Here is a 22,632-nt window from a genome sequence, read left to right on the forward strand (position 1 = left end):
GGCTGCTGTCGTCATGGCAACGAAAATGGCTGACGCTTTGCTCCAAGTGAGGGAACTGTAGATTATTCTCCCTGAGTGCGTCTCAGGCAACGATGAGAGATAAACAAGGTGAGCCCTACCAAACGGTGCGCATTTTCATTCGCCCCAAACGCGGCCGAAATGAACGGAACACGCGCTGCGACAACTCCCCTCAGATACTGTTCGGGCAGTTTTATTTCATTTTCCCCTTTGGCTTTACTTTACGCGGCCTTACAGACGAGTTGCTTTAAGATTTCTCCCGCTGGTCCCACCACAGTTTTATTCAGCAGAGAACCTGCACCATTGTACTGTTTCCTAAGGTCCTCAACTTTCGCGCTCTGCTCAGATTTTATGCAAAATATATAGATGTTTTTGTGGGTACAATGCGCGTACATCCGAGACCTTAATGTGATGCGGGAGGACGATCCACTGGGGATTATTGAATCACAAGAACTAAAATAAGAGGGATATGTAAAAAGAAGAAAAAGATTTTCGCCATCAGGGATGTTTTCAGCACCCCCATAAAAAAAGAAAGAAAAGATAAAAAGAAGACAGAGAAAGGCGAAAAGAAGCCAAAAAGTCAGCAGCTACACATGTGCCACATCTCCTCAACGGGATACCCTCGGGAACTCCTTGAGATGAAAACCCTGGGGAAGCTCTTTACTTGCCATCACTTTGCACCATCCACAGCATCCCGCAGCACATCTTAACACCAAAGGCTTTTTTTTTTAACTTTAAATTCCACAAATCAAACTGCCAAGCAGGTGCTTTACTGCACAGTTTTGTGCATATATATGCACAAGCAGGAGTCCATCATGCATCAGTTAGACTGCGCCCTATCTCTTTTATCAGGAGTCCATAGTAAGAGAGCAAAGTACGTAATACAAAATTTTAGCACTTCATCCTGGCTGCACTCCTTTTCTACAGAAAAAGAGAAAAATAATTGGAGGTGTACTGTAGAGGTGAACCCAGGATTTTTCCTGAGAGAGAAAGAGAGAGAGAAGGGGGGGGGGGGTACCTATTCGACGATGATAGAAATTGGGGAGAAGTCAATATATCTGAACCCCTTGCCCCTAAATCCCACCTCAGGTGGAAGTGTGGGCAAATTTAAAGGAGCTGGGTAACAAATAATAAGTGCTGAGGTCTAACAATACCCCATTTATCTCATATGCCAGCCTCCACATTACACACACACACAAAGCTACGCACTGAACAATAGAAGCACATTGCATAAGGTGCATGCAACCTGACACTTCCATTCATCCTTGGCTTTCACGGTTGCTTCCCATCCAGTGATCTGGAACAATCTCCAAGGACAAGATGTTGAAAAATGCCTGCATGCAACACACTGTCTTCACTTTTACATTTGAGTTTTTTTGACTCACACACTTCTGATGAGGGAGAAATGCCCAGCATTACCAGGAACCCAAGTGTGGCACAGGCTCACACAAGCTGAATTGTTCTGGGTAACGTCTGACAGAAATAGAGCTTTTCTCAGAACATTACCGCATCTTAACCCCCTTGAGACGATTCTGGTCCGTCACAGCATCTTCAGGTTTGAGCTGTTCATGTGTGGCACATACAGCTTTTCCCATTCTAAGCAAACTGCAACAAGCTGCATGGCATTTGCTTATTTTAAATGCAATGTAAGTTTATGATCAATAAAAACACAGCCACCCACATAACTTTGTAATATACTGAATCCGGCATTTCTAAAACATGTACGTCACGCTGTACAGTACAAAAAAATACCACATATGTTCTTCCCCTGTGAGATATTGAAACCAGTCGTTACGGTACACCGACAAACCTAGCGTGGCATTTACTTCGATCAATTTTAAATTTCCAGGTGACATAGTTTTCAAACAAACAGTCCACACCTGTGAGTGTAGAGAAGCAAGCTGGTACTTCATCATGATGTAGGAAAACAGAGAAGCACGGACAAAAAAGGGGGACAACACACACACAGATCCTCAGACGCAGCGAAGAGATTTATTATGGCCAACCAATTTATACTGCCCAAAACAACCAAAGAGGAGCAAGAGGAAAGGAAGCATTGCTTATCACATTCCCTCTGCTGGCTATTTCCAACGATTCCCAAAACAACCTCCGATGACCGAGGGGTATTAATCTTAATTAATTAATATTATCTCTTTGCTGCGTCTGAGGATCTGTGTGTGTGTTGTCCGCGCCTCTTGGTTTTCCTATATCACGAGTCCACACCTGCACACAAGACGGGGCCATCCAGTAAATATTGTACGCTCACATATACTCTAGTGAAAGACTTCCCCTGGAGTGACTTGTAGTACCTTCTGCAGAGTACACGTTATGGGAAGGTAAGTTGCGCATAAGCATGATATGCTGAGACCCCTATCGACATGACACATGCGCGGAACAGTGTTTCTGCAGAATGCAGGAGCAGATGAATGGCAGGTGGTTGGTGGCACTCTGGTCAATGCAGAGAAGCATTACATGTGATAACATTTCTACTGAATGATGGCAGTTGAAGAAAAGGCTGTAGGATTTGAACCCACAGCCTATGATTGCCAGTCACTATTGTGTCAGGAGGCACTGGTTAATTGTGTTTGTCCTTCTATGTTGGATTGCCTCACCCACTACTATGTAACGTTTGTACTGTGTCTGAGCTCCTCCTGAGGCATTACAGTCAGGGACTGAAACCGAAACTGATATCGGTTCGGTTACAGTTCAGTGTCAGAACTCTGAAAGCGGTTTCGGTGGCGGGATTCGCCGTTTTAATATTTGAGGTTACCGGTAACCAAACAGTTAAACCGGTATCTTTTCCGATTTTCTCTAGGATGTATCTACAGGCTGCGTGGATGTCGCAAAGTGAGCTACAAAGTGCAAACGGGTAAAAATGAACACATTTATTTGTTGCGATTCCGAAAGGCTGTTGCAGTGCCATCTGCCAGGTTGAAGAAAGAGTGAACTCGTTCTTCAATGCACTTTGGCTGTTTGCGACATTCCCCACAAAACAATTTGTTGCGGTTTCTATTATCTCATTCACACTAATTTTGCTCGTGCTGTAACAAGCTACAAGGCAAGAAAGACTGCATGCGTTCAGCGGTTAAGCAAAGAGATGTGGAAATAAACAACGTCCAACACTTGGCATCTTAAATGATCACAATAATACAGTCATAACTCGTAAGGGACGTACGCAATACATGTCATCGGATTATAGGTCCAAGCGCATAAGATGGCATGTTGTCTACACAACTTCTGAATGAAAAACATATGACGAGGAGATCTACTTTAACAGAAGCACGTATTACATCACTAAGCAGAGTTGTAAAGCGATTCAAATATCGCACCCAAAGTTGTTCACGCTTGAACAGATTCAGGTGAACCGGTAATCGAAATCACATTTTTCGGTTCATGTTATGGTTTCGGTTAACTGCCAAGGGTGAATTGCGGTTACCTTCCTGTCTCAGTCCCTGATTACAGTGGACCAGAAGGACAAGTGCAACCAGATTTTGCCAATTTCTTCTTCCATGAAGAGGATTAGGAGCGTCATATTTTGAATTAACTTTGCCATGAAGACTGGGAACTACATGTTTAATGACTAATCATAGAAATTATCCCCCAGGTGGCTCAGAACTGCCTCCATCCTATTTCACGCACTGTTTTTATAAATAGTGCAGAAATCTACAGGAACAGTTTGTAGTGCCTTTATATCCGAGTCTTCCTCCTGCAGTACACACACCAAACACTACTAATAAAAAAAGGAAGGCATACAAGTGTTTCATTACTGGTGCAGTTCAGGCCAGCGCATATCACTGAACTCAGTAACTCTAAAATCAGCAGATCTGACCGCCTTTGTGATGAAAGAATTGAGGTTGGAAGAAAAAAAGCGGTTAGATAGATACACCCACTGTATGTGATAATTTTTAATGTCTCATACGGCGACGACTCGCATGTATCGTTCACACATAACCACCTCTCAAGATGAGCTCCGGCCGACGGGTTTAAATAAAACGAAAAAAAGCAAACAGCTTGTCCAAGCAACTCCTGAAGGCACTGCGAAATAGCAGCCGTCAAACCAATCACGACGACGAGAGAGAACGCATTTACTTTGGATGTGTTACGTCGGGTAAGGCCTCCTACAGAGATCTCGAACGTACTCCTGCCTGTCAAAGGCATGACCTCGAGATTCTTGGAATTCGTGAACAGCTATAGACGGAGGCACTCCCATCCTTTCGATCATGTACTTGCAGATCAGGTACCCCGTACGATTGACGCCGTGTGTGCAGTGCACGCCAATTAGCAAGCCGTAGTTACTGGGATTCCGCAGGAACCAGTCCACCGTATCAAAGAATGCACGGATTACAGAAGGGCTGGGAATCCTCTGTCCAGCGCACACAATCTTATGGTGGTATATGCCGTTGTCTACCATTATGCTTGGGTTATAATAACGAGTTGTGCAGGTCAGGTCGATTATTAGGCCTAGGCCGTGTACCCGATTGAGAAGGTCCGTTGGAGTAAACTGCGCTTCACGTGGAAGAGAGCTGCATAGACGATCTTGTAGAGGCACCTTGAAGGCTAGGAACGGCGTACCTGGAACAATACCTCCGATGCAACTATAATTCGACCAACGGTCGGGGATTCCCGATGAACGTCCCATCAAAGAAAACAAGCTTTTCTACGACCCTTGCACAGACGACACACCAGCTGAATGAAACGCGGCTGGCGTAGTCGTAGTTTCGTATTTGTTGTAGGCACTCCCTAGTCCCTACTCGCTAGATGGGGCCCGGCTCGTTTCTATGATCACAGTTTCGGTTCCCTTTCTGTGTTGTATATTTTTTCAAAGTTTTTTGTTTTGTTTAGCACAGTTCATTTCATTTCGTTCTCAACCATGCATTCACACGAGCGACATTCCTCGGAACACCCCGGGCCAGCGGATGGCAAGATGCGACCTTAGAAGACGTGCAGAACGGCCATCTTTTCGCCCATGAGATGACGAAAACCCTGACGCTTGCTTTTAAACTATTTTATCACATCTTTTCGTGCTCATTTAACTGTGGGGAATACCCTGAAGAGCAGGCACAAGATATTTCTCCTCACCTTTTCTTCAACCTAACTTTTTACCTCACCTTAATTCTGACCCCCTTTCAAATTTCTCCTCACCTCACGGACATTGAGGTGAGGTGAGGAGAGGAGAAATTTCCAGAAAAAGATTGAGGTGTGGAGAATTTGCAGGAAACGATTGAGGTGAGGTGAGGTGACGTTAGGAGGAACCCCTGATTAGAGCCCTGCACGGGCCCGGACCCCCGACCCGGCCCGCGGGCCGAGCCGGGCTTGTTATTGGCTGTGTGCTCCGGGCCGAGCCCGGGCCGCTAAAATACGCCACCACCGCGGGCGGGACCCGGGCCGACAAATATGTTTCCGAGAGTCAGGCTCGGCCGGGCCACGCAGCTAATTCCACACAATGGAGATGCATTAGTTCATATCATCATGCGCTTGCGTCATTCCTGTGCATATTTTGCAAAGACGAGCAAGGGATACTGCATTAGGCATATGATTCGACCCTCTAGAACATTCTGAAAGCCACTTTACATTGCTCGTCACTCCTCACGTATTTCACAATCACTTGGCAAAGCTTGGTGAGAGGGTATAGACCAGGAGAAGGAGTTTGTCGACAGCATCCTCTACCTCCGCAAAATCTCGACAGTGTAACGATAACGCCCATGTCCGTGTACGTTCTGGATTTAATTTGGTCTGGTGCGGTTATGGTGTTAAACTGCCATCACTTGTATGTTTGTCTTCTCTCCTTATAGATTTACTGATAAATTTGTTTGATAATCGCTAGAATCGCGTACGTCGCGGCTGGAAATACTATGCCGGGATCTACTCGCCGGGTCAGATTCCTTAGATTCCGGGCCGGGCTCTAGTCACTGGGCCGGGTCGGGCCGCATAAAAATATGAAGGTCTGGGCCCGGGCCATTTTTCGATGCGCCCAGGCCGGGTCGGGTCCGGAAAAGTCGGCCCGTGCAGGGCTCTACCCCTGATCGCGAAGGCACCCACCTCTGCTCCAGCTAGAGAAATCACTAGTTCACGTGACGGAAGTACCACGTGACCCAGATGTAGCTAACTGGTCGAGTTGAATATGGAGGCGTGCAGCTTAGCGTAGCTGATGGCTGGGAAGATGATAGGGGCCTCAAACAGGATAGCTACGTCATGTGTAAAAATCGCACAACACGATAAAGCCAACAACAATATTTTTTTAATTGAAAAGATCATAGCAAGATTACGTAAAAATATAAGCAATCGCGATTCTTTTCCAGCAGCTTAGGAAAGTTTAACGAAAAAAGGAACAACACAGTATCACGCAAGGTTTGCTTGGACGACTACATAGCTTGTGCGAAGGAATTACCTAAGAAACAGGCAAAGCACAAAATGCACAACTGAACTAGAAAAAAAAAGGTAAAAATTACTTTGGCTACTGCGAAAGTGAATTTCGCTGATAGTTTGGGATGCTTGTCTGGCTTGTGAAAACCAAGTCACGAGACGCCAGTCGCATAGTCAGAAAAATATTTCGGGAGGGGTTCTTGGGGGCTTAGCATGGAGAAGGAGGATTTCTGGCTTGTTTCCCATTCCAAATGTACAATTTCGGGGGAAGGGGGGGCGGACGATCCCCCCCGACACGCCGAAACCCCCGCCACTGGCTATGCCACTGCATAATGCACGTTGAAGCAACTTTGCCAGCTTGCTTGCTTGCTTTCAAACAGTGTTATGATAGGTCATCCCATGACTTGGTGCTCTTGAAGGGATTTAGCTATTCCCACGGTACTTTTGCCCAGTTTTGTTCCTTCTAAGAGGGCGAAGAAAGAGGGCATGCGGCTGGCTTGACAGTTCTGAAGCGGCTCTTCGAGTAGAATTCTACTCCAAATAGGTTTAGGAATGCACCCTATAGGCCCGATGGTGTCGTATGCTATGTGTTGAAGATATGCCTTCCCGATTTCCACTGAGCAATTTATTGCTCTTTCTTCCACTTGAATATTCTGTGGGGATGCCATCGTGTGAATACACAGCATGTCATGCCCACTCTCCACGTGTCGTTGACGTGTGTAGCTCATGTGGAAACCGCCTATGCGACTTCGTAACTACAACTATATCAAACAATTCTACATTTACAATGCAAACTAAGAATTCGTGTCCAGCCAACACAATAGTAATACAGTAGTCATGGGGGTTTGAAGAACATCAAACTTATTCAAAAAGTTGGTCCAAAAATTCGGAGGAGGCTCAAAATTTTTGTGCATGCGCAACACCCAAATATGCACATTTCAGTTTTGACAAATACTTCAGATAGTAGAGTTGTGATGGTGTGGGATACACCAGCTCTCCACACACCAGTTAATTCACTTGATTCACCAATTTCTAACGAAGTAGCTATGCTTTGCGGTTGATGTTTTTGTTGTGATTACGAAATCAATTTGCCTATATTCGCCTAGCCTTATGTCCACATCAGCCATCTGATGTGGTTCTATGGCCTTTGTAACTGCAGTTCAGTGGCAAAGGATGAACCAAAAAGCCTTGTCCGAAGCCGAAGGACGTGTGACTGTGTCAGTCAGAGGGAGAGAGAGCAGCCCACTGGTTCCACAGGGAAGGACTACTCGCTCAATTCTGTCTCAGGCAGTCCAAACTCCTACTTGCGCATCATCAACCAATTTGCACTCAGCTGCATCTACGTGCGAGTTACGTGATTATGATAAATAGTTGGTTTATGGCGCGAGACAACTCATTAGCAGCACCACAGTGGTTGGTATGTGGACTATCGGTGCATGGCACACCAGGCACACAGTATTTAACGTCCGTCTAGGAAGACAGTGTGCCTCAGCAACCTGCACCTTGTCACCAAGTTGTTGGTGTCCTTGGCCTGCAACCTTGGAATGAACAGGCGGACACCTTATCGACCGACCAACCCAGGCCGGTGTAAATTTACGCGTATGTGTTTATTTATTAAGCATGCCTCTATGCTATTGATGGCTGTTTCGCCAATTGGGGCTCCTCAGCACAGCACTGGAACATGACATGCTTCACAGTCAGCCACCCCCTCGTGCAGAAGTTCGGTAGCTTGTATAGAAGAACCAATCCCTTAAACTGTGCTCCCTTAATTATATACATGCATATTTCTATAAGCAAAGAGAACAAGAACGTAAAACAAGGAACGCACCAGCATTAATATTTTTGAAGTTCTTTTTCGAAGATGCGGTCTGGGTTGAATTTACGACTTTTGATTTACCTACACACACAATTTTCTTTTACCTTCAGAAGATGGACTGACCAAGAGAGACTTCCACGAAGCATGGTCTAATGGTCACACTTGTTCTCCGGTACGTACCAGTTTGCTAATATACCAGAAAAAATCGTATATTGCTGGGGATCATTATAGAGCAGTACCAGTCAACTGTTAAATCCTTTTTTGTTGACATCGCCCATAAGACGAAAAAAAAAGATAAAAATTATAAAATATTAAAAATTGCAATGTGACGCCTGAATGACCGTCATTAGGTGTCGTTATTTTGAAAAATACAGAAACATGCACTTCACAAAAAATCTCCATAAAACATTTTACTATGCAAAAATAATGCTTACATTATTACACCACAATGTGTGTTATTCTAATTCTTTTTTAGCTGAGAATATACTGTGCGGCCACGCACACCACACGGCAGATACTGAATAGCAAGCTAAATGCAACGTGATACACTCCATTGCAAGAAACCAAACTTGTGAAAACAACGTTACAGTATTTGGAAGACAATTTGGATTTTTAAAGAATTCACGGCCAGATCGAAGAACATTATTCTGTCCTCTTCCACATATTTCAGGGTGAACTGCGTGACGTAGCATCTCAGTTTGTGGCAGACCTCATCATACGGGCTAAGGAGATGGCACAGAGGCAGCAGTTGCGTATTGATGAAGAGGATGAGGAAGAAGAGGACCTTCCACCCACTCCTTTGAGACACATTCCAGAATTATGTCCTGCCAAGGTACATTCTTGCAGTGTATGTTTTGTAAAGATAATGCAGACAGGTAGACAAGTTTTGTAAATACAGGGTCTGTCCAAAAAGTATGGGGACTGGTTTTTGCTAGCGAAGGGGATGGGGTGCAGGGTGGCTTCCCTGGACAGGGACACATCGCTATGCGTAAGGGAGTTCCTGGCGAAGTCTAATGTGGCAACGCTACCTCAGCCTCCCTGCAGTCCAGACCAAAGAGTCGAACAGAAACGTTTATCGGCTCGGCTCGGCTCGGCTCGGGTTTAGGTTCGTCAATAAGGGTTCAGTTCCGGTTCAGCTTCGGAAGGCAACTATAATGGTTCAAACCGTTTTTTTTTTTTTTTTTTTTCAAACGGTTCAGTTCATGAACCAGTTGAGGGGCCATGGGTGCAAATGAAGTACAACAAGCAGGTTAAAGCACACTTCCGTTTGTTTGGTACAGTGCATGAAGTGGACAGGAAGGCATCAGCGGTCGTTCAATATTTTGAAAGATTTTGCACGATATGAAAGACAAGATTAGTAGTGGTTACGGAAGGAGCATAACCATAAATTACCGGTTTGGGTTGACTGTCCCCGCATGTAGCTCATGTCACGATGGTTAACTAACCCACCGAGTTGCTCGCAGAATCGCGTCAGGAATACAACAGTCAACCAAGCCTGCTAGCTTGGCCCAAGTCATTTAAGTCATTGAAATTATTGATTACCAGTCAGGAGACACGAATACACATTAATCAGAAGACGACGCTTCATGGTAGTTGGATTGGAATGGTGCGATCTTGAGCCCGGGTAGTTTATGTAAAAGGCGGTTATCGTGTCATCACTGACCGCAGCCATGCTACAATGTCACCATTACACTGAAGTGTCCGTGGATCTAAGACAGAGCTCGGGCAAGACCAAACAGAAAGTTTGACTAATTTTCGACCCATTAGCGATTTTCATATATGATGTAAGTATGGTTGCACAAAGAAAACCAGCTTGGTATGTTCTTTTCATTCTGACCAGTATGAGGGTGGCTGGCCCTTTACTTTCTAAGGGGCTTATGTAAGTTCACACACGCATGTTGGGTTTATCCTGCAGCGTCGTACAGAAGGACGCATATTGTAGTTGAGCTCAGATCGTTTGCTTTCGCAATGCACTGCAGAAAAAAGAACAGAAGAAGAAGAAATGAAAGAAGAATAGAAAAACCACCAGCTGACGACATATCCACCAGTTGGTCCGCGTTCTCGCATTTATATACGTGATGTCCACGATAACCGTAGAAACTAATACATAGCGCTGTCAAAGAAAAACTGACAGCTCTCCTATGACGTTTGTGTTACAAACGGGTTGATCTTGCAATGCATAAGCATCATATACTGTAATTTCACACATATTAGCTGCGGCTTATGCGCAATTTTTTTTCACTGGCATTCTGTGGCTTATCTGATGACTATTTTTCCGTGGTATTTTCCCCATACCCCAGTATTAATGAAAGGGCGGACAGTGTCATGTTTTCGGGAACAGCTACGCCCTGCCAACGCATGAACAATGCGTAACAGGGGCGTGTTCACATTCGAGTAGACTGACCTTCCTGGTACCTTCCCCCATGAAGCTTTAACGAAAGGAGTGACAGTGATTCACGTCTTCTGGAAGACCACTGACCCGTCAATCCACAAGAAAAACACGCAACAATGGCACAATCCGATCTGAGTAGGACACTAGAGCTGACCTCCTTTGTTATACATCAGGCCACCCTGGAATCTGCATCACTGGTTTACCGCGCAAATCAGTCGTGTCGTACTGACCGCGGCTTGTCTGAGAGTGCGATTTATCCGGCAAAAAAAATTTCAGAATGTTCCTAAAAACGGGTCCTGCGGCTTATCTGCGGTGCGGCTTATACGCGTGAAATTACGGTAGTAGAGCTGTCAGTTTTTCTTTGACAGCGCTATATGTCAGCGATCATTTCTGCACCCTGTATAGCTAAGGCTGATTAGTATATTATTATAATATGTATCACTTAATGAATGCTACCCAAAACTGTCGTTGATCCCTAATTCTTATATATATTCACGTGTATGTCTTAGACATTAGTAGTCATAACAGTTTTCAGTTACCATCTTTGTTGTTGTTATTTCCGACTCCAGAAAATGCAGAGCATTCCTGCAGGGCACGACTTATTTGGCAAGAGGAAGGCTATGAAGCTAAATAAGAACAAAAGATGAAAAAATAGTTTTTACGTTCATGCACAACGTGCAAAATTCTGCCCTTAGTTCCATATGTTATTCCGTTCCATACCGTTATTTGAACTGGTTAGCGGTATTTTTTTAACGGTTCAGTTCCGGTTCAGCTCCAAGATGGCATCGACTGTTTCGGTTCGGTTCGGTTCGGTTCCAGTTTGGTCGATCAGGTTTGGTTTGATTCTCTGGTCCAGACCACTTCTCTTCCCTCGGATGAAACAACGCCTGAAAGGATACCATTATGGAATGGTGGAAAGAGTGCAAGCGGCTTCGACGCAGTGCCTGAAAAAGATTCCGGTTGCAGACCTCCAGGGGGTGTACCATGCGTGGCAGAAACGCTGGCAACGGTGTGTTGACGCAGAAGGATGTTATTTTGAGGAATTTTAGCTCATTTTCCGTATATCTCCAATAATTTTTTAAAATGAATGTAGTCCCAATACTTTTTGGACAGACCTTGTAGAGTTTCTGCAGGGCAACTTCCATGGGTTTGAGCAATCTTCCTCTCGTACTCTCTCTAGCATCCAGTTGTTTTGCTTCTGTCATGCATATAGCTGATGTGGCATCCCCTTGTTCAAAACAATTTTTTAATGGATGCAGTTGAGGGACAATATGGCACGAAACAGAGTCAACACGACACAACACCAACAACAGGCTGTTGTGTGTGTTGCCTGTGTTCCGTCGTCCCTCGATAATAACCAACTTGCTCGCATCAGCGCTCTCTTGCATGCAGTCCATGTTTCCTGGATGAAGCAAAGATATGTGATAAGCCTGTTCTACTGGCATTCACTCTCTGCACTATTGCCGTAACAGCCATCTATTTTTCTGAACAGACACCACCAGAGATCCAGATCGACCTTGTAGGGTCACGGACCCCAAGCCCAGAGGAAGTGGCCACTTATGTACCCCCTCCTCGCAGTGGATACACAAAAAAGAGGGTCTTCATTCAAGAAGAACCGGAAGAAGACACGTGCGCTGACGTAAGTGAAATCCGTTTTCTATGTGTACCCTGAATCAGTTTCAGAGCAATTCGGGTTAATCTTGATTTCTCCCCGAATTCCAATCATGTATCACGCCTGACATCCACTATTTAGTGGGAACCTAAACGTGTGTCTGAGGTATATATTATTTTAGGGCAGCAATAAACTATGCGAAGCACATTTGATGTTACGACATGAGGTGTTTGTAACTGTAATTCACAAGAAAAGAATATTTGACCAATAAATGTGCATTTAACTACAGGCTGCTTGCTGGGCAGAAAGAACAAAAATAACTTGATAACACCCAAATGTTCCAATTCTACCCGAATCCTCAATCCCAATACCAATACCAATATCCTGAATTGCAAGTTTAAGGGTAGCACCCGATTTTTCCCACTTGAGTCTGGGGAAGGCATTTACCCCGAAAAAGTCAGATGCTAGTAGCAGTAGTAGTAGTAGTAGTAGTAGTAGTAGTAGTAGTACAGCTGGAAAAAGAAAGAAGCCAAAGCAATTTCCCATTTGGTACAGAGCAGTATGACTTCAGCTCGACAGCAAAATACTGCTAAACCAAGCAGGACCTTTGATCCAATTCTGGCAGTGCCATTTTCCTTGAATAGGAGTGAGAGGAACAAATGATTTGTCACTGTGGGTTTGAGACACGCAGCTGATATCTGTCAACAAAATAAAACTGCGTTAAATTAGTTAATTGTTGTCTGGATCTAGTTGTAAAGTAGGTAAATGTATCCAAATTCTATGAGAGTTTCAGTAACTTGGAACTGATTTAAATTGTTTCTTACAGCTACTTTTGTGGGTTTAAGGTACATTATTGCTGTTTCATATCCAAAACAAACACGAGATGGAATGCAAAACATAAATACAGTTATGGTTAGTTAGAAAAGCTGAGAAAGATAATGTGCAGCGCTAATACAACGGCAACTCATGCACCCCTCATGCACAGAGATCGGACAGGGCCTGGAATTCATGCGCTATTTTTACAGGATTTCAATGTTCACTCGCATGAAGCATGCAGTTCTTAAGATAATGCTCGAAACGCTCACCTTGAGTGTCCGCTGGGTAGATTTCCCAGAGGGGGCCTGCCCCACTACGGACGTAGTCTCTTGTGTGCTATAGGAGTGATTTGTAGCCCAGGAACTGAAAGCTGAAGTTCTGAACTGCAGTCGTACATTGTTGTAGAACACTTTCTGCTGCGATGGATGGGTTTAGATTCTGGCGCAGCATAAACTGTTCGACGACACTCTCCGATTCCAGTTCAGCTGTCACTGCAAGTCTTAGAGGATAGATAACCGGAGGAACTTAGAAATGAGACAAATATCGCAAGGAGCATCCTGGCTTTCAAAGGGAAAGTACATTGCGCATTCATACCGAAGTTAGAACAGAATAAGGTGATGATAATGAATTTTCAGTATACTGAGCAGAGTGCAAGCATTTTTTGTTAAATGGTTTTGCAGTAAAAATATTTGAAAGAGACTGTATTCCTGTAGGTCAAAGGTTGGAAAAGCTGGATCCGCTGCAAAGAATGCCCTTCATGTTCTAACTGTAAACATTGTGCACTTTTCACGCAGCAAGATGTACAAAAGGAAACATACAGAATATAAGCATGGAACAGGAAACCCATGGCATTTCCAGCTGATCTAGTTGACTCCTCTAGGCTTTTCAATCTTGCTAAAGGTTACCCCATCCATTTCAGATCGCAGACCTTCGAAATGATCCGCAGGTACGAGAATACGCTTTTGCTTATATCAAGGGCATCGTGGAACAAGCTGCAGCACTTGCTCAGGAGGTATGTTGACTAAGATGTCACCTACACACGGCTTACATTGTTGTTGAAGGAACGAATAACCGAGAGACACGGGACACGAAGACAAGCACAAGAGTTCTCAGACACAGTAATGATTTAATAACGCCGAGCCTCCTAAATACCTAACAACTCCCGGAGGGGAGGGAGAGGGATAAAGGATGGCCTATTTACACTGTTCCCACATTGCGTTATCGCCACCGTCTCTTTCAAAAGTCTTTTCCACTTATCCCTTTCCCTAGACACAACTATGGTTTCGTTGAAAATGGGCTCACAGTTTCTGCATTGCCAAAGATGTTCAACTAGCTCGCTAGAGATATGGCTCTTTTTTATCGATCATCTTACATTGTTGTCGTAGCACATGCAACATTTGGATTTGTGTAAGCCTTCAAGGTGTGATTAGAGTTCCATGTTTATAGCCTTTGCTTGTAAGGCATGATCAAAGTAAGATAAATTCTGGAAAAATCAGAATCTTGTAAGCTTAGAGGAGCAAGGAAATTACATTTAGGATTGCTAGAAAATTTGCAGGATTACTACCAACAAGCCCATACCGCTCTTTTAGTCATCGAGGAGTATCACAAACAATGTAAAATATTTTTGTTAGAACACTGTGTTATCACTGCGCAATTCAATTTACGAAAACGCCCCAAAATATGAGCCTTTTGTGGAGAGGCCCCATCTGCATTTGCTTTAATATGGGAGCAGCATTGCAAGCAGCCTATACACGCAATTGGCACTCCTATCAGGTCATTTTGTGGTCGACATCATGCGTGTCATAGATACGCAGGTATGTCGTGTCATGTGCGCAGGTGTGGGTGGAAATCCAATGTCACTGCAGGTACAATGTGGGTGTATACCCGCAATGCCTCTGCATGTAGTGCAAATATACCCACATTACCTACATCCCCTTCTTCCCTGCTACCTCAAACTCAAATTGCATCACGGGCCGTATTTACCTCTGGCCAGGCTGAAAGGGCCACACAGGGGAGATTAGTGACACGAAGAAACAAAAGGAAGAAAGGAAACCTGTGTTCCCGGTGAACATAGTGAAGAGCTGCTTTCAGGGTACTGCCAATTTATTTGTTGCACATCTGTTATTTCTGCATTTTATAGTTACCGTTTCATGCGGTTATTGGCCATTTGGAACATGAACAAAACAATACGAATGATCATGGGGAGACTAGACTGAAATTCAAAACTCTCGGTTACAGGATTTGCAAATGAGAACCAATCATAAAGGTATGTCAAACTGGAAGCACTCTTTCCCAGTTTCGGGATGATGAAACTTGAGGCTTCTTCTTCTGCAAACTTCTGAAGTCCAGTTTCAGATTCACTGACGTGACAATTCGTAGCTGTGCTCTGAGATGAACATCAGATAGGTTGCGACTACAACATAGACTTGCTGAGGTTAACGAGGGAAAAAAGAACTGCTTGCAAATGCATGTGCTGCTGAACATCGACAGTAGCCATGCCATATTAAAAATGAGAGGGAAATGTCTTACGATCTAAGTAAGGGAACGTAAGGCACAGCGAGGCAAGGGGCAGAGTGTTGTACATTGCAGATATCTGCCTCATTCGAGAACCTTAGGAATGTGTAACTGTGTCCGTCAAACAGTGTGACACCATTATTAGTTCACGCAAGTTGACAACCAATCAACAATCAGTAGGCAAGTCGTCTTTACACATATGTCCATCTACTTGTATGTGTGTCCGCTCTTGTTTACAGCTAGGGTGTCACCCCAATGGAGAAATGCGACACCCCGGTGTTCCGTAAACTTTTGTCCCAAGCTGTACCCGCTATGCCAAAGCAACATTTCTCCTAGTTAATCAGACTCATGAGGTTCCTGCTCATATTTTCTTGTAAGTGCCCAGGCCCATTTCACACAAACACAGGAAACCTTCGTTGTAATTGTATGCAGTACACTATACAGCATTATGCAACTCATCCAATTTTCTCCCCTTTTGCAGAGGATACCTGTGAAGCCTGCGACACTCAACCAAGGTAATACATGTAACTGTGGTGTCACTGTAGGGTACGGCATTTACCCACATAGTTATCGTAATTTCACACGTATAAGTCGCACCGCAGATAAGCTACAAGACCCATTTTTAGGAATATTTTGAAAATTTCCGGCAGATAAGCCATGGGCAATACAACGGGACTCATTTGTTCGGTAAACCAGTGGTGCAGATACAAAATCAATAGTGTCTTTAATGCACTGAAAATGGATATTACTTATTCGACAGAAGGGAGGCTAACATCAGAAATATTACAGAGTGGCGCATAAAACATTTCCTGAAAGCTGTGTCAATAAGATGCTCCTCCAAGCTCCGACATGAAATACTGAACCAGATCACTTCCAATCACTTCCAGAAGACATGAATCACTGTCACCCCTTTGTTAAAGCTGCATGGGGGAAGGTACCAAGTGTTGGTGGTGCGCTCTAGCACCGGTTAAAATGTTTGCGTTTTGATTTGGGGTGAAAAACAAAGACGTTGCTAATAAATGCATGTGCCAGCGGGGCACGAGGTCACTTGCGGCGACCACTTCTGAATGTGCGTTTTACTTGTCGTTAATTCCATAGCAGTAAGCCTTGTTGGTCGGAATCTGCCAACACAAAGTGTTATGGGCCCAGGATTGCCATAACGAGCTGCTACAAGAAGTTGTTCGCCGACTCGCTGTTAACGGCTACAAGGGGCATGATGCAAACGGTAAGCCATCTTGAGAAGTTGGATAAGGACAATAACCCAACGTGGCAGTTTAAGATGGCCGTGTGCCTGAATACGAAGGGACTGTGGAACGTGATCACAGATAACCCTCCTGGAGCATCTGCAACGACGGAGTTAAATCAGCAATGGGACAAAAAGGACTCTGAAGCCCTGAATGTCATTGTCCAATCACTAGCGACGGCTCAAACAAGCAACATCATTAATCAGACCACGGCGAGAGGAGTCTGGCAAAAGCTTGAAGATACGAATAGAGGAAGAGTTCTAGAGAGAAAACTAGCGTTAAAATGTGAACTAAAGCATACTAAATGGAAAACTCAAGAGAGCGGCACGGAATACATGCAACAAATTGAGTACCCTGCAGAGCAGCTACGTGTGCTGGGAGAAAATATCGAAGATGCTGAAGTCGCTTCTGTAGCAATCCAAGAGCTCCCGAAGGCATACTATGGCGTGGCTAGAAGCTTCGACGTGTGCAACGCATCTGACCTCACACCAGAGAGAGAGTAAAGCACGCCATTGTGCAGGAGGAGCAACGTCGACAAACAGACGCCAGTGACGAGACAGGGTACAAGGTACGAGCACATCAAGGAGGTCCTGGAACAGAAAGAAAGTGCTATAATTGCGGAAAACCAAGACATTTTGCAAGAGGCTGCGGTCAAAACTTGGACAGGAGAGGAGCATCGCCCGGTACAAGAGGCACCAGCAGAGGCAGAGGAAGCCTAAGCGCAAGGACAGTCAGGTCCAACAAGGACAACATCAAAGAATGCTCGTCGAATCCGAAGGATTACACATTTGGGACAACGGAAAACCATCCACCGCATGGAAGTTGGACCATTGACTCGGGCGCGAACAGCCACATGACCGGGTGTCCAGATGTTCTTTTCAGCCATAAGGATGAAAGAAAGGATGTCACTTTGGCTGACAAAAGAGTACTGAAGGCAGTGGGAGTTGGAAATTTCAAGTTTGAAGCAGCAAGTCGGAGGAGCATCAACTTCCTGACAGCGAAGAATGTACTATACATCCCAGGGATGACTGATAATCTAATTTCAGTATCCAAGCTCACAGAAAATGGTCTAAGGGTGTTATTCGAAGATGACGTCTGCGAAGTTTACAGCAAGGGAGAGCTCATGTTCAGAGCACAGGCGGAGTATGGAGTTTACAAGATGATTGCGAACGTCATCGTTCCGACAACAGAACATGCAATCCGATCCAAAGACGAATCTGCTGGTCTGTGGCACAGAAGAATGGGACACGTCAACTACTGTAGAAGTGTGTTTTTTGCAGGGAACATTTTTTTTTTCATTTTTCGCGCATTCCTCCAAAATCGCGAATTTAAGTTTCCACTAATAACTCTGGCCATATGAGGGCGAAAATCGTGCGGCGTTTGACGCTATACCGTGACTACCTTGACCCTTTCTACTCCATGCAGCGTAGGCAGTTTAAGCAAACCACAGAAGATTATTTTATCCCATCAGGCAAGATGTAAAGAAATGAAAATTGATCACGCTTTTGCTACTCCACAAACGCATACCACTATACCACAAAGCCGCATCATGCCTTTCCCCGCGTTCTCAAGACCAGCTTGTATGATAGAACGACATCTCAACCGGACTGTCCAGTGCCCTGAGTGATAATGAATGAGAACTGCTAAAATGAACTGGCTGACCTGCACACGGCCAGTACTATGGCCTCCTGCAGAGTCCCCAAGGGCCATTGTACAGGGAGTTTCCAGTCCCGTGACGTAAACCCCCAATTATTAAAAAAACAGGGCGTTTCCTCCCATGTCTGTGAGGAATTGGCCTAGAACGCCGCCATCCCCGTGAACAACAGATGTCTTAGTACATGCCGAAATATGCCCGATATTGACGACGGCACGATATGCAAGAGCAAAGCACTCCTCAAACCAGCTTTGTTCGAAAACGCGAAAATATTTTCCGCACAGAAAAAACGACTTCTACAGTATACAACATTGCTGGAAATGCTACGGCAGAATGCAGTAAAGGGTCTGCCAAGCTTCTCCGGCAGCTCTGCCCCGTATACCAGCTGCATACATGGAAAGCAGACTCGAAGTACATTCCCAAAAATGAAAGAAGAGCGACGAAAACAGCTTCTGGAGTTGATCCATATGGACATTTGCGGGCCATTCCTGGAAACTATAATTGGCGGAAGCAGATATTTTTTGGTCATAGTGGATGACCACAGCAGAAAGGTATCAGTCAGGTTTCTCAAGTACACAGATGAAGCTGCCGAAGAGGTGAACAACTTCGTACAGCTGGCCGAAACCCAAACCAGGAAGAAAATAAGGAAAGTGCGTACGGACAATGGAGGGGAATTTACTGGCCAGGAGATACAAGATTTCTTCAAGAGGAAGAGGATCGTACATGAGGGGACAGCAGTCTTAGGTAAATTACTTCTAAAAAGTAACTGAGTTTCAGTTATAGTTACTTTCTTGGTCAGGTAACTAGTTACAGTTACAATGACTGAGAGAAAGTAACTTAGATACATTGCAGTTACTTTTTATAAAAATGACCATGAGAGAGTGATACAATCGTTAAAAACGTACATTTATTTGCATTTTACTTAAGTGTGATAAAAGTATTATTGCACTTAACCAGAAGCTGTACAAGTCAATATGTGGCTCTCCCACAGGGAAAAATATGGCATGTGTACGTACGTAAAAAAGGGTCGACATTTGTTCGAGTAACTAGTTACATTTTGCAGTTACATTCACAGAAATAGTAGCTAGTTACAGTTAAAAGCTACTTTTCTGGAAATGTAACTAGTTATTGTAACTAGTTAACCCCAAAAGTAACTAGTTACAGTTACAAGTAAAAAGTAACTTAGTTACTACTCAAGACTGGAGGACAGTACCTTACTCGCCCGAACAGAATGGCATCGCCGAACGTGCAGACAGGACATTAGTGGAAACAGCAGGGATGCTGTTACATGAAGCTAGTTTGCCGGGAAGATTCTGGGCCGAGGCAGTGAACACTGCTGCTTACATCCGGAATCGTTGCAGCAAGAAAATTCTACAAGGAAAGGTGCCAGAAGAGATATGGACTGGAAGAAAGCAGTCCGCACGGTACTTCAAAGTGTCTGGCTGCACAGCCTACGCATGGATTCCATCACAGCTATGTTCAAAGATGGATTTTAAATGTACGCGAAGTTACCTTCATTGGGTACAACGACTGCAGGAAGGGATACAGGCTGTATGGCCCTGTGAATGATAAGGTCTTCTACAGCAAGAAGCCAAAGTTTCTGGAGGACAGGAGAGGGTCTGATTTGCTCAAACAAGATAAAGCAAATAGAGAGTCAAGTGTGGTTCCACTGACGTCATCAACCGATGAACAGCCCGAACACGCCGAGATCAACACAGAAGATAGTCAGCCTGGCGACAGTGACAGCACCGACGACAGTGTAAAACCACGAAGGTCAACGAGGGAGCGAATACAACCCAAACGCCAGCAAGTGGATACGAAGAAAACAGACTATTGTAACCAAGTTAGTGAGAGCAGAGAACCGAGAAACTATGAGGAAGCTATGTCATCACCAGAATGTGAAAAATGGAAGGCAGCAATGGAGGAAGAGTTGCAATCGCACGAAAAAATGGAAAACTGGATCACAGTACCAAGAGAAAAGGGCACGAAAGTAGTCAAGAGCAAGTGGGTTTACAGCATCAAAGACGCAAAAAATGGAGGAAAGGAAAGGCACAAGGGCAGACTCGTAGCTAAAGGATTCACGCAGGAGCAAGAAATTGACTATTTTGAGACGTTCTGCCCGTTTTAAAGCTGACCAGTCTTTAAACACTGCTCGCGATTGCCAACGAAGAAGATATGGTAACGAGACGGCTCGATGTAAAAGCAGCATATCTCCATGGAGAACTTGAAGAAGTGGTGCACATAGAGTTACCGCCAGGCACTGACCCGGAACAAAGTCAACGGGAAGAATGTCGACTCTGCAAGTCTATATTTGGGCTTAAACAAGCAGGTTGGACTTGGTACAGAACCTTAGACAGCGTACTGATATCTGCTGGCTACTGACGTCCCGAGACGGACAGGTATGTCTACATTCAAGAAAAGGACGGCGAAAAAATCATACTCTGAATTTACGTCGATGACATGCTACTCTTAGCAAGTAGCGAGAAGTCCATGAGGAGGACTTTGAAATTTCTGAAAGCTAAGGTGGATTTGAGAGACTTAGGAGAGCCAAATCGGATCGTCGGAATTGAAGTCCAGAGGAACAAGAAAGAAAGGAGCATCAGTATCGACCAAGAGTGACACATCAATGAAGTATCGCATCAATACCACATGGATAATTGTAAGCCCGTGAAGATGCCGCTGGAAATCCAACACCAGGACATGGAGAACAGTGAAGCACTGCAGGAGAAACCGGACGTTCCCTATCAAAACTTGATTGGTAGCCTTATGTACTTAGTGCAAGGAACAAGGCCAGACATTGCGTATGCAGTAAACCACCTCAGCCAGTTTAATTCAGGTTTCTCCATCCACCACTGAAAAATGGCAAAGAGACTGTTGAGGTACCTTCAAGGAACGAAGAACGCATGTCTGACCTACAAGGCAAATGGAAGTCACATTATTGGCTACTCGGATGCAAGTTGGAACACAGACATGAAGAGCGGGAAGTCACACAGTGGATACGTTTTCGTGATGTCGGGAGCTGCAATCTTCTGGAAATCAACGAAGCAAGACATCATAGCACTATCGTCATGCGAGGCAGAGTACGTGGCTCTTTGTGAAGCCATGAAGGAAGGAAAATGGCTTAGAATGTTTCTCGAAGAGCTGGGACTACATCACTTCTGTGGTGTAGCCACAGAGCTGCGCTGTGATAACCAGTCTGCAATACGACTCTCCAAAAACCCAAGTCAGCATCAGAGGTTGAAGCATATAAGCCTTAAGTATTTATTTGCAAGACACGAGATACACGAAGGAACTTTTCATGTCTCGTTTGTGCCAACCACAGAAATGGTAGCGGACTCGTTGACAAAGTCCGTTTCTCGTATGAAGAACTCTTTTGTGCTGGAAATTTCGGACCCTCGATTTTCCATAACGTGTGCACGAGCGCGAGTGGGAGGATGTTGGTAGCACCGGATAAAATGTTGGTGTTGTCGTTATCGTTGTTTTGATTTGGGTGAACATAGACGTTGCTAATAAATGCATGCACCAGTGGGGCACGAGGTCACTTGCGGCGAGCACTTCTGAACGTGCGTTTTACTTGTCGTTAATTCCATAGCAGTAAGCCTCGTCAGTCGGAATCTGCCAACACCAAGGTGGTCAATCTGCTCGAATGTGGACGCGACACTGCTACGAATTGTTTGTGCATTGGCAGAGCGGTGCTGATCCGGAAGACATGAGACACTGTCGGCCCTTTCGTTAAAACCGGGGCATGGTGAAAATATCATGAAAAGGTAGTCATCAGATAAGCCGCAGAGCGCCTGTGAAGAAAAAAAAATTGTGCATAAGCCGCGGCTAATACGCGTGAAATTACGATAATGCACTTTTTTAAACATAGAATTTGCATATTTGCTATCGTTTATGTGGTGTATCGTATATGAAATTTCATGTAACGTTTTGTGTAGGGTTAAATTAGATTGGTGCGATCATATGTCACCTGTCTTGTATCACAAGAGTCAGTTTGTAAAGAGTCTTTTCTTTTAGACAATACTGGGGTCATGCCAGTACACCCAAAGTCACATTGGATAGATGTATAAGATAATTAGCACCTCTAATAGAACATACCCATTAACTGTCTATGCACTTAGGAGAATGTTTCTAATTTTAATGCTGCTAGAAAGTAGTAAGACATGCCAGTTCTATTTGCTGAAAATGGTCATGTCCACAAAT

The 22,632-nt window shown here is 44.5% G+C and overlaps 3 protein-coding genes across 4 annotated transcripts in view; 1 reads left to right on the forward strand and 2 right to left on the reverse strand.

The window, feature by feature from the left end:
* Positions 1-22,632, forward strand: part of LOC135388591 (uncharacterized) — a 26,217-nt gene continuing 3,585 nt past the window's right edge. Inside the window, exons 1-6 of the mRNA XM_064618222.1 lie at positions 1-108; positions 8,308-8,369; positions 8,868-9,029; positions 12,082-12,228; positions 13,937-14,029; positions 16,013-16,046. Of these exons, the coding sequence (XP_064474292.1) occupies positions 93-108; positions 8,308-8,369; positions 8,868-9,029; positions 12,082-12,228; positions 13,937-14,029; positions 16,013-16,046 (514 nt within the window). The 5' untranslated portion in view covers positions 1-92. The remainder of the gene's footprint in view (positions 109-8,307; positions 8,370-8,867; positions 9,030-12,081; positions 12,229-13,936; positions 14,030-16,012; positions 16,047-22,632) is intronic.
* On the reverse strand, positions 3,689-4,738 carry LOC135388592 (RNA/RNP complex-1-interacting phosphatase-like). Its single transcript, XM_064618223.1, has one exon. The coding sequence runs from the start codon at positions 4,655-4,657 to the stop codon at positions 4,118-4,120; it is 540 nt and encodes a 179-aa protein (XP_064474293.1). The 5' UTR covers positions 4,658-4,738; the 3' UTR covers positions 3,689-4,117.
* LOC135388590 (uncharacterized) overlaps positions 21,856-22,632 on the reverse strand; it is a 12,490-nt gene continuing 11,713 nt past the window's right edge. Inside the window, exon 3 of one of the 2 annotated variants that reach the window (XM_064618218.1) lies at positions 21,856-22,223. In XM_064618218.1, the coding sequence (XP_064474288.1) occupies positions 21,936-22,223 (288 nt within the window). In that variant the 3' untranslated portion in view covers positions 21,856-21,935. The remainder of the gene's footprint in view (positions 22,224-22,632) is intronic. The other variant, XM_064618217.1, reaches the window with a different exon arrangement.

The sequence above is a fragment of the Ornithodoros turicata genome, chromosome 3 (genome assembly GCF_037126465.1).
Source record: "Ornithodoros turicata isolate Travis chromosome 3, ASM3712646v1, whole genome shotgun sequence".
Taxonomy (NCBI): Eukaryota; Metazoa; Arthropoda; class Arachnida; order Ixodida; family Argasidae; genus Ornithodoros; species Ornithodoros turicata.